We start from the raw sequence: 12,772 nt of genomic DNA, 5'->3' as shown, positions 1-12,772 counted from the left end.
CCAAAAAAGGACGGATCTCGAAGACCCATCCTAGACCTCAGACCTCTAAACGTTTACATTCAGTCGGACCATTTCCATATGGTCACACTTCAACAGGTCCTTCCACTACTGGCACTAAACGACTTCCTTGCCATTCTATATCTCAAGGACGCCTACTTCCATATTCCCATCCACGCAGCGCACAGAAAATACCTTAGATTTGTGCTAGACAGGCAGCACTGCCAGTTCAAAGTGCTCCCATTCGGAGTCACAACAGCGCCAAGGGTGTTTACCAAATGCCTTGCAGTAGTAGCAGCACACTTAAGACGGCACATTCATGTCTTCCCATATCTGGACGAATGGCTCATCAAAGCCAGCTCATACAGCTAGACTCACGCTACCATTCAACTGCTTGACTTGGTATTTACAGTAAATCACAGTAAGTCGCATCTACAACCCTCACATGTACAACAGTGTCTCGGCACTACAATAAACACCCAATTAACACTAGCGTATCCCTCTCCAGCAAGGATAACAAGCGTACAAACTCTTCTAACAAAATTCAAGCCGCAACACTCACTACCAGCTCGAGTATTCATGCAGCTCATAGGAATGATGGCATCTTGCATATTCGTAGTTCCTCACGCAAGATTGCAAATGCGTCTACTTCAAGAGTGCCTAGCACACCAATGGAACCAGGCTCAAGGTCAACTAACAGACCTAGTGTTGGTAGACGGTCGGATTCATCGTTCTCTGCAATGGTGGAACACCAAAAACCTTTCCAAAGGGCGACTGTTTCTAGAGCCAGTTCCTCAAGTAGTCTTAACAGCGGACGCATCGCTCTCCGGCTGGGGAGCTGCTCACCTGCATCACACCATGCAAGGCAGGTGGACACCGCAACATAAGCTACTCCACATCAACCACCTGGAGTTACTAGCTGTGTTTCTAGCTCTAAAAGCTTTTCAAACTCCAGTGTCAGGCAAAGCTGTCCTAGTCCGCACAGACAATATTGCAGCTATGTACTACATAAACCAGGAAGGACATACTCTCTGTAGCTCTCTTAGCACAGCAGATATGGAGATGGGCTATACCACTAAAGATCTTCCTATTAGCCCAACACGTCCCAGTAGTACAAAACACCATGGCAGATCTGCTAAGTCGACAAACTCAGCAAATCCGCGAATGGGAACTTCATCCATAAGTTCTTCATCCGTTCTTTCAAATGTGGGGACAAACTCAAATAGACCTCTTTGCCACCCACGAAAACGTAAAGTGCCTAAACTTTGCCGCCAGATACCCACACCCATTGTCCAAAGGCAATGCGATATGGATGAACTGGTCAAAACTATTTGCATACGCTTTACCTCCTCTCCCACTACTTCCATTAGTGGTACGCAAACTACAGCAGCATTCATTAACACTCATCCTAATCGCTCCAACTTGGGCCAGACAACCGTGGTACACCACGCTGTTGCAGATGTCTGTAGTACCACACCAAAAACTAAACCTATCTCCACACCTATTAACGCAGAACCATGGAGAGATCAGACACCCGGACCCAGCTCAGCTCAACCTAGCGATCTGGCTCCCGAGGTCATAGTTTGTTTACCTCAACCTTCCCCCAGAATGTATGAACGTTATCAAAGAAGCTAGACGCCTCACCACTAGAGCATGTTACTCTGCTAAGTGGAAAAGGTTTGTCATATACTGCCAAACAACCAAATTAATCCTTTAGATGTGTCTATTCAACACAACAGCTTCCAAACGGACCCAGCTCAGCTAAACCTAGCGACAACATTGGATATTTATTGCACCTTCAAAAGTGTAACTTAGCCTACACCTCTATCAGGTTACACCTGGCAGCTATTGCAGCATACTTGCAAAAGAAACATCTACCTCTTTTTAGAGTGCCAGCTATTAAAGCTTTCATGGAAGGACTCAAAAGAATAATTCCTCCCAGAACACCACACGCACCAGTGTGGAATCTAAATGTGGTTCTCAAGGTTAATTGGACCTCCTTTCGAACCATTACATAAGGGCGAATTGCAATTTCTAACCTGGAAAGTAGCTTTGCTCGTAGCCATTACGTCTCTCAGAAGGGTTAGTGAACTACAAGCATTTACCATTCAGGAACCCTTTCTGCAAATGCATCAGAACAAAGTGGTTCTTCGTACTAATCTAAAAGTCATTTCCCCTTTTCATCTAAATCAATCTGTTGAGCTGCCCGTATTTTTCTCGCAGCCTCAAACAGTCGCAGAAAGAGCTCTACACACTTTAGATGTCAAGAGAGCATTACTGTACTACATTGAAAGGACACAAACTTTTCGTAAGACAAAACAACTTTTTGTGTCTTTCTCACCGCCACATAAAGGCAACCCCATTTCAAAGTCGGGGATAACTAGGTGGATTGTTAAATGCATACAAATATGTTATCAAAAAGCCAAACTCACGTTAACAATCCCACCAAAAGCCCATTCTCCCAGGAAGATAGGGGCTTCAATGGCATTCTTAGGGAACATTCCCCTAGATGACATATGCAAAGAAGCCACATGGTCTACACTGCACACATTCACAAAGCATTACTGTGTAGATGTGCAAACTAAACAAGCCACTGTGGGCCAGGCTGTACTAAAAACTCAGTTTCAAACAACTGCAACAGATACGAGTAGTCGCCGCTAGGTGTGGGTACTGCTATGTAATCTATGCATAGTGTGCAATCTGCAGCTCATATGCCTGGAACAGAAAATGCTACTTACCAGTATGCATCTGTTCTTGGCATGTAGAGCTGCAGAGTTGCACACGCCCACCTGCCTTCCCGGCTACCTTTATCTGTTCCATTATTATCTTTTTTTTAGATACATATCACATGGACATCAGTATCTCTTATACAGCTCCATCACTTCCCTAATGGCGAAAAACAATCTGGGGATGGAGCCGATAACCATGCGCAGTATCAGCCACAGGAGGAGTCGCCTATCCCGAGACTTTTCTACAAAACAAACTGAAAACATCCGGGCCCAACACTAGGTGGCCATCTATGCATATTGTGCAACTCTGCAGCTCTACATGCCAAGAACAGATGCATATTGGTAAGTAGCATTTTCCTTCCTTTCTAAGTACTCGCTGATCCCTAAAGTAGGCTTCGCAGACCCCGGACCACATGTTGAAAACACCTCCTCTAGAGTATCCAAATATCTGTGGAGAACATCTGGATTCTAATCAGTCCTAACTACATATGGCTTGAGCTCGGAGGTGTGTCTTGCGGCGCCATGGGCACCATCTGCGTAACTTGTGCTTTCTCCCTCCTGCCCTTTGCTAGGGCATGTAGGTATCGCTTAGAGTATAGCAAAAGAGAGCCTCTGAGGCTATTGAAATTAATGGGAACCAATTGCTAATGGAGTATAGTGACTATGCCTTGAGAGGTTATACGAGGAGAGCGGCCAGAAGGCCAGTTCCATCACATGATGGATTTCCGAAAATACCTCATTGCTGAGGGAGGAGCACTGGAATGTTGGAGATACCCTTCTGAGTGTCTGTGTGAATATTCACTCTCTACCCGTCAAATGTATGTTTCATGGAGGGCGAAAGCTTCCCACTCATTTGTGGAGTACGAGATTGCTGCACCTTTTACTTCTACTGCAGCTGCTTGCATCAGCTCTGCCATCGAGACTGCAACTGTCTTTGGTGTTCGCATGTGTGCAGGGGAACGTGAGAGCGAGGAATCTGATGAAAGAGCTTCTGGGTGAAAGGGGAGTTTGGGTATGAGAGGACGAATACAGTGATTTTATTTGCATAGATCAGAGAGAGAGTGACCTCCCTAACGTCAAAGCATTCATCACCCAATGGCCGCTGAGTCCACTCCGATCTGGTGAAGATGAATCCTAGTACGGAAGTAGATTACCCAGTCACCCTCTACAGACCCAGCAGCAACTACTTAGCCCGCTTGCACTCCTTTTGAATGGAGTTACACCACAGAGATTTTGGCTGCTGGTTGGCATGCTTTAATCGTTCAGCATTTTGCTTTTTTGGCTGCAGATTACAATAAGAAAGAAACAAATTCCTATAAACTGTAGGTGCCTGTATGTTCTAAGCACTAATCTTGATTAGTTTTTCCAGTGCCCAAGGCACTCACTGAGCCCAGAAATGTAACCAGTTCACACTGGAATATTGACTTTAATGTTGGAACCAACTACACTTTAACATGTGATACTTTCGTAACGATTTGTTCCGGATATCTCAAACCATTACACCTCCCTACAGCTGAGGATGGGCACAGAATACGTACAACTTAAAAAACTGGGCATCTCGAGGGGACGAGGGGTTGTAAATGTGCTGTGGAGCGTGTCCAGACTTCAGGCGATGCTTTGTCTTGAAATCTGACTAGATAGGGTGAGGGTTCTTGTGGCTTTTGCACACCATGGTCAATTTAGTCATTGTGGCGCTTCCATCTCTTGTTTTCACCTTCTCTCACTTTTTGTACTAGAACTGGAACATAATAAACCACTGCGTGATACTAGCAATGGATCTACGAAAAAGCCTGAAAAAAACAGTCGACCGAAAGCGAAGTCTCTCCCGAAGGCTGGCGTGGAGTACAGCCCGCCGCTCCCATCGTGGTCGCCGCCTCCAATCAAAGGCATTAGTGACATGGTGCCACCTTCCACTCAGAGCCGGTAGGTTGCGTTTCTTTCTCATTGTTAAACTTTTGATTCTTGGTAATTGCTTACTGCAGCTCTCGTGCTGTGTGGGTTCTTAAACCCTGACCCCTCTTATCCTAATCTCTCCTTGAGGGGCGCAAGTGCGAAAGTCCTGTGACTCCCATTCTTGGAGGCTCAGGCCCACCGTAGGTGAGGGTCAGTTGGATAGTCAGTCTGGTATCCCATTAAATTAAATTTCTCCTGCAATGTTCTTAACAGTGTTTCCCCCATCTGTGTGGCACAGTAAAAAACAGCTGAGTGGCAGTGATGCCAGGGATGGGTGTGCTTACCACTTATGTGCAAGAATGGCCTTCCGCTCCACCCACCTCACATCTTTTCTTCCTTCATGAGGGTGAGTGCTTCATTGGGGCTATGCTTGTGTAGTGCAGCTGGGACTGGGCTGCCATGCTGTAACCAGAGTTTACAAGTTTAGGGGCAGCACTAAAGCAATGGTCTCCCACAACCTCCACAGTTTTCTTCAAGGCAGTTATTTTACACACGGGTCCTGTGCTGAAGATTTATATATGTGAGTTCTGATCACTGCCAGGGTCCTCCGAGGCGACAATGAGCGAGAGCTGCCAGCCCGTCACATGTGAGAAACTGCCGCCTCAATCTTGTACTGGGTGGCGAAAGGGCTACTGCACACTCAGCCACGTTAGGATGGAACTCCTCGAATTATATATTTATTATTTATTTATTTATTTATTTGAAAGTTTTATATAGCGCGAACAAGATCTTTGCAGATATCCGAGCGCTTTACAGACGAAAGGAACAGCGTGTGAGTAAATAACAATTGGGATGTGGGAACATAGTCAGCCAGATACATCAATAATGAAACGAGTACAAATAATTGATAGCGTAAACACTCAGGCAGGACAATAACACGAGTCATACAAAAATGCAGAAAAGATCAGTAGAACTGAATGGTACAGCGTCTGTAAAATCATCCCCAGTAATAATTCAAGTGTATGTAGCCATGAGGATAGCTTTTACTTCTTTCTTAAAGTATGGTAGAGGCGATGAGCCTGGTTTCAGGGGGGAGTGAGTTCCAGATCCTGGGTGCCATTCCTGAGAAGGAGCGTTTATACGTTTTTTCCTTGCGGAATCTTTGGGGCTTTAGCAGGAGATTGTTTGTACCTCTAGTGTTTCTAGAGCCTCCGGAAATAGTCAGCTTCTGGGCGAGATATCCGGGTGAGCTCAGGTGGACAGCCTTGTGCGTGATGCAGGCGATTTTCAGATGTATTCTGGCTTCAAAAGGCAGCCAGTTCACGGCTCTCAGGTCAGGGGAAATGTGCGAGGGTTTTTTTGGTCCGGTGATGAGTCTCGCTGCGGCGTTTAGAGAAGCTCTTATGGGTGCTGTGGTAGTTAGGGGGAGACCGCAGAGGGCGATGCTGCCATAATCTATTCGAGGGATGACTAGAGCTTGTACCGCAGTTTGGAAATCTTTGGCTGGAAGGAAGGGTTTGAGTTTCCTTAAGGTATTGATCTGGTAGTTCGCCCCCTTAGTTGCTTTGTTGATGTGTTCCTGCATATTGAGGTTGGTGTGAAGTGTTATGCCTAGAGATTTTGCTGAGTCCACGATGGTGGGATGAACATTGAGTGCGGTTAGGTGTTTAAGCCAGATTTGTGTGGTAGTGACCTTCGCAGGGGGTGAGATCAAGAGAAACTCTGTTTTAAGAGCATTGAGTTTGAGATGATTAGCGGCCAACCATGATTGGGTGCTTCTGATCGTTGAATTCAAGAGCATAATGTCTTTGGGTGATTGTAATTTGAGATAAAGTTGGGTGTCATCGGCGTACATGTGGAATTGAACATTGGATGCTTGTAGCAAGGTGGTGAGAGGTTCCATAACTAGGTTAAACAAAGTTGGGGCTAGGGAGGATCCTTGTGGGACGCCTAGCGATACCGGTATTGGAGAAGACATCAAGTTGTTACTCTTGAATTTCTGCGTTCTGTTGTGTAAAAAGGACGTGAACCACTTGAGCACAGTTCCAGATATACCCATTCTTGTGTTTAGGAGCTCGAGTAAGTTCTCATGTTTGACGGTGTCGAATGCAGAAGAGAGATCAAGAAGGATAAGGAGGCAGGTATCGTTTTGATCCAGGATTTGGAGGGCGTCGTCAATTATGTGAATCATAGCAGTTTCTGTACTGTGGTCCGCTCTGAAGCCTGATTGATGAGGGTTGAGTAGATCAAACTGATTAATGTGTCTAGTCAATTGAGTTTGTGCGCATTTTTCCAGCAATTTGGCAAGAGTCGGAATATTGGTAATGGGACGGTAATTATTTAGATCAGAGGGGTCGGCTGTAGGTTTCTTTAGTAGAGGTGTGACTTGTCCAACTTTGAGGGAGTCGGGGATGGTCCCTTGTTGGAGTGAGCTGTTGATAATTTTAGTCCAGAGTGGGAGGAGCGACGGGGTAAGGTCTTTGACAGCGTTGGCAAGAAGGGGTCCGTGAGGTGGTTGGCTGGTTTCACGGTGCTGAGCAGTCTGCCAATTTCTTCTTCCGAGTAGGTGGCAAAGGATGACCATGTAGCATTGTTTTTTGGTCAGTGGGTGCTGTGCAGAGGGGTTTGGGGTAGAGACTTGCGTCAATGAGGAGATCGTTCTTTATGTTGTCTGTTTTTTGGATAAAGAAAGAAGCGAAGTCTTCACAAGAGGGTGCTTCGCCCAGAGTGCTGAGTGGTTGAGGTTGTTCCTTGGATTGTGTTCTGATTAGCTCAAACAGCTTTCTCGGACGATTTTTGGCTTGGTCGAGCTGACGGCTGAAGAAATCTGATTTTGTGCATTTTATTTTCCTGAAGTAGGCATTTCTCTTTTTCTTAAGCGTTTTTAAGTGCAGTGCGGAGAGAGCTGATCTCCAAGTGCGCTCTGCCATTCGCATGGCCCGTCTATCGTCATTGAGACTCCCGTCCGACCGAGGATTGGACATTTTTGTGGATGCTCTTTTTAGCTGCATAGGTGCAGCTTCGTTAACTATGGAGGTCATAGCGTTGAGGTAGTGATCCGTCAAGGATTGGACATCCGTAACGCCAGTGGGAGGAAGTAATATATTGCAGCTGTTGGGGGGTAGAGAGTTTAAGTTGAGTTTTTTCAGGTCCCGTTTCCAGACTTTGGGCTTGAAGGATTGAGCCGGGTTGAATTTGACTTTTTCGTTGATGAAGAACGTGACAATGTGGTGATCTGTCCAGTCACAGGGTTGGATAGATTCGAGTTGGATAGAGTCCTCTTTGGAGATGATAAGGTCGATGATTGAGCCTTTCTCGTGGGTCGGGCTGTTGCATATTTGGGTGAGGTCAAGGGCGTCGAGGAAGTTTTTAAGACTATTTACCACCGCGCCATTATGATCGTTCCAGTGAAGGTTGTAGTCACCATGGTATATTTGTGTGAGTTGTCGCCCTGAATTGGTTGTGATCAAATCCATGATTTGTCCCGAGAAGGTAAAGTTGTCACCTGGTGGGTGGTAGATGCCGTGTAGAGAGCATATCGGTTTGCCCTCACTGATAATATCGAGGCGGATATATTCACAGGAGGTTAGGGAGGGTAGGGAGGGAGAGGTTACTTTCAGGACAGAGAGGTTACTCCTGTGTATACATGCGATTCCCCCACTATTTTTTGACCAACCCTGTCTAGTCTGGTGATGTGGTAGTTGGGGGGAACCAGTATGTCCAATATGGGTGTAGAAGATTCAGTTAGCCAGGTTTTACTCATGATGATTAGGTCAAGGTCCAGTGATAATATGAGATCAGGGATTGCGGAGGAGTGCCTAGAGGCCGATCTGCAGTTGAGGAGGGTGCATTTGAGACGGGGTGTGTCGAGGGTGGAAGGGGGTTCTAGAGAGAGGGGGACTTTTCTCAGGTTACTAAGGATAGAAATTGTTTTGCGTGGGGGGGTCTAAGGGGATTTGGATGAATCGTTGGAATGGTGCGGAGTGTGGAGGGTATTTTAAGGGGAGCTGTGTCGTAGGAGCGGAGGAGGGTAACTGTGTCGTGGTCCGATAGTGTGTTGCAGGAGCGATGGGGACGGTTTTCCCGATTGCGAACAGGGATTGAGGTCCAGTGCGGGGGGCGTTGAATGCGCGAGTCAGCCGACCGGGTGGAGGTCCTGTTAGGAAGGGTGGTGCTGGTGAGGGCGGGTGCGGGGTGTCTGGGATGTGTGCAGAGTAATTGTTTGATGTGAATGTCTTGTTTGAGCTTGTGGTGGGTGAGGAGTGACTGGAATGCGTGCAGAGTAGTTGTTTGATGGTGTGAATGTCTTCTTTGAGCTGGAGGAGGGAGGCCATAACGTAGTCTAGTGTGGGATTTGTGTTGGTAGTGGGTATTGGCAGGTTGTGTGAGGATGACATAGTATGGAGGAGGGTATTGGTGGTAGGTGGAGAGTGCATGGTGGAGGATGGGCGTGTGTTAGTGGTGATGGGGCGCATGTAGGGTAATGGGGGGTGAGAATGGGAGGGCAAGTGTAATTGTATGTTCTTTTTTGTGGAGTCGGAGTTGAATTGATAGAGGCGTGCTCAGTGTGGTTGTTTAATGGGTGGAAGTGGGGGGAATAAGGGGTGGGGTTTGTCTGTGTGCGTGTCGGTCTGGTGCTGAACTTGGTTGGGCGGATTGTGGGTGGGAGCTGTGGTGTCATGGGTGAGAAGAATGGGAATGTGGGCTGGTGAAAGGGGGGAGGGGGTACGGTTGGCGTGTGTGGGTGACATAACTGTGTCTGTGAGGGGTGTGAGGTATCAACCGTAGGTGGGTGTATGACTAAGGTGCCGGTGGTAGAGGAGAGGTGCGTGTTCTTTTGGGGCTGAGGTAGGTTAGAGGCGTTGTGGTTGGGGGCTGTGTTGTCAGGGGAGAGAGGAGTGGGAGTGGTATGAATGGAGGTCAGGGTGTTGGTGGGACGGGAGGGGGTGCGGCTGGTGTATGTCGGGAAGAGATCTAAGTCTGTGATTGAGGAGTGTGAAGTGGATGCAGTAGGTGGATGGATGACGACGGTGCCGGTGGTGGAGGAGAGGTACGTGTCGTTTAGGGACTGAGTTGGGTTAGCATCGTTATGGTTGGGGGCTGTGAGGTCAAGGGTGATCGGACGTAGTGGGGTCCGTGGATTGGAGAGGTGCTGTACGAAAGTGGGGAACAGGTTGTCTAGTAGTTCCAGGTTCCTGTCTGTGGATTGGATTAGGACAATCCCGTTGTTATAGATAGTGATGGAGGTTCTGCCTGGGAAGAGTTGGGATGGTGTGATGGAGAGTGTTTGGCCATGAGCAGATTTCCTGGAATTGGATACGGTGAGTAAAGAGAGGAACGTTTTTCTCCATTGAGCTCTGCGTGTGGTGTGGAAGATGATATCAATGTTTACGGCACCATTGACCGGTGAGTAGTAGGTGTCTGCATAGGGTATTTCAGGGTGGGACCTCAGTAAGTTGTGTTTAAAGCGTTTAGCTGCTTTTTTGGTGAGTGCGGGTGGGTAGTTGATTCTGTATGTGTGCTTGCCAATGAGCTCCATGTTGGGGTGATGGAGTCGGTAAGTGTGGGAGGGTGCCCAGTAATCACCGGTTGCATGGAATGAAAGTGACACTAGTGGGCAGCCAGAGTGTATGCTGTAGTAGTCAATGCAAACAGGGATAAGATCTGTAGTGGGTGCGGGTTGCACAGATGTAGGGTGCAGATTAATGATATACGAGAGCAGAATACAAACACATACACTAAACCAATTGCATATAACAGTGACATTCATGAGTAGCCAGAGTATATGTGGTAGTAATTGGTGCATAAAGGGAGCAGGTTACATAAGTGTAGCAGGTCAATATGAGCAATTATTCGGGGTATTACAGTGAAGTCGTAGTGGGTTACAAACATGTACAGCATAAAATATAGGTATAATACTGATGATATGCTGGACTGAAATACTGATGCAGATAGTAACATGCCTGAATCAAAAGTGACGAAAGTGAAAAGTCAAAAATGGGTGTTTCAAAATAAGTGAGGTACATGAATCAGTAGCAAGATAGAGTTGCAACAAAAGTTATATGCAGTATAACAATAGTGAGTAGTCAAAAATAAATGAGGTATATGAATCAGTAGCAAAATACAATTACAACCAAAAAATTATGAATCCTAAAGTGACACTAGTGAGCAACCAAAATATATGGGTTAGCAATTGGTGCATAAAGGTGCAGAAAAAGTGGGATGTGCAGTATACCATTAGGAATATAGACATAAAATACCACCGCAAAAGGCAGACATCCTATCATAATCTTGCGTGTAAACATATGATGCAAATATGAGGTAGCGTCAGTGCATTACAGTTGACTAAAAAGTGAGATGTTCAAGATACAAATAGGCAAATACATAAAGTACCACTGTAGTAAGGCAGACATTTGATCGTGAGGAATGACTAGTCCATGAAGGTCGCCAGGGATTCACAGACCAAGATGGCCGAACCTCTAGGGGAGATAGAGAAATTAGTCCTCTGTCTGCTGCTATTACTTTGAGCACAGGGAAGGGCAGTTTCACTTTCCGTTAGAGCAAGCACTGCTCGTAGCATGCTGGGAGGGAGGCTTATCTCTACTTCTGGTGGAATTGTGTGGAGGAGTTGAGCTGAAGAGCCTCGTGGACATCAGGGGCATCAGTGGGAATTATTACTACAGTTTTATGGCCCCAGCCATTTTGAACAACGGAGATAGTTTAAGATGTGAGCAGGCGGGTGGGGTGAAATAAATACCTTATATACCAGCTTATATACCAGCTGCACCGTGTGCATGTTGAGTTTGCCAGCAGAGATTGTCAGGTTGCTGTTTCAATGTTTAATCAAATTGTATACAGGGCTGGAGGGGGGTCTCTCTCTCAGCCCTCCGCTGTCTCTGTCTCTCCAGCCTCCGATGGCAGGCTCTACTCATCAAACGTCATTCCTGATCCCTCCTGGTCCCGTTAGTGTGCCGCGTCTGAGGTCTGAGGTGTGGGCTGATCGCATCACCGGCACACCAGCCCCCTTCTGCCGAGGAGCGAGCGAGGGGGGGGCCTCTCCCAGCCCTCTAATGCCGCCGCGCTTCCACCGCGGTTGAGCCGGCGGCACTGCTTCACTAGTGATCCCTGCTCAACCAGCGCAACAGCCCACGTCTCCGCCGCGAGGCGGGCAGGGGGGGGGGGCTCCCGGTCCTCCGAAGGCACCGCGATTGCTATGCTGTGGTGCAGGCGGCTCCTCTCTGCCAATCCCCGCCAGTCGCACGAACCGGCGCAACAACTCACGCCTCTGCCTTGGAGCGGTCGGGGGGAGGGGGGGCCTCCCTCAGCTCCCCAGTCCCGCTGCGAATCCTCTGCTGTGGTGCGGGCCGATCCCCGGGAAATCCACGGTGCAGGTTGCACGGTGCACTCAGCCGGTTCCCGGAGCCCCAGCCACCCAGTTCCGGCGACACGACGGGGGAATGTCTAGAGACAGGTCGAGGGGCTTTGCAGGCACCCACCTCCGCCAAACAGCCTGACTCGTCAACCCGCTCTGGCTCTGCAGTCTCCCAGCGCCCCAGCCGCCCAGTCCTGGCGACGCGATGTAGGTGCCCGAGGCGAGTGTCCAGTGGCAGGTCGCGGGGCTCCCCAGGCTCCAACCTCCGTCAATACGTCGATCAGGTCAGGCTCCAACCTCCGTCAATACGTCGATCAGGTCAGCAATCCAGTTACTTGTAGAAATCCAGTTACTTGTTGACTATTCCAGTTACTTTTTCTGCTTTCGTTCCGTCGTTCTGGTGGGTGCTAACCGGGATAAAGCCCGCAACGGGATCCCAAGCACTGGGAGCTCTTCACAGGAGCTCCTACCAGGCGGCCATCTTTACTTCACTGCTATACTGCTTTCAGAACTGTTCCACCTCCTGCTCTCCTTGCTCCGCTCACTCTCCGCTTGCATCCGTAGGGTTTATTTCCTTGATGGTTTATTTTTCTTTTACCTTGCCTACTCAACAGTTCCGAGTTCAGCCCCTACTGACTTGGACTCTGCGAGCGTCTGTATAAATGGTTTAATCCTAATGAAGCAGAACTGCTGCAGCTCCTACTCTGCCCTCCGCTCACCCCTTTGTATCCTTTGGAAAATGTTCAACTTCAACATTTGCAGCTTGTTTGGTCTTTCAAGT

General features: G+C 47.9%; 1 protein-coding gene across 1 annotated transcript in view; it reads left to right on the top strand.

Annotated features, from left to right (window-relative positions):
* Positions 1 to 12,772, top strand: part of GCNA (germ cell nuclear acidic peptidase) — a 122,788-nt gene that overhangs the window by 95,849 nt on the left and 14,167 nt on the right. Inside the window, exon 8 of the mRNA XM_086918262.1 lies at positions 4,463 to 4,649. Within this exon, the coding sequence (XP_086774388.1) occupies positions 4,463 to 4,649 (187 nt within the window). The remainder of the gene's footprint in view (positions 1 to 4,462; positions 4,650 to 12,772) is intronic.

This window comes from Lissotriton vulgaris, chromosome 4_1, assembly GCF_964263255.1.
Source record: "Lissotriton vulgaris chromosome 4_1, aLisVul1.2, whole genome shotgun sequence".
NCBI lineage: Eukaryota > Metazoa > Chordata > Amphibia > Caudata > Salamandridae > Lissotriton > Lissotriton vulgaris.
Note: the sequence above shows the minus strand (reverse complement) of the source record. Positions and strands in the feature narration are given on the sequence as shown.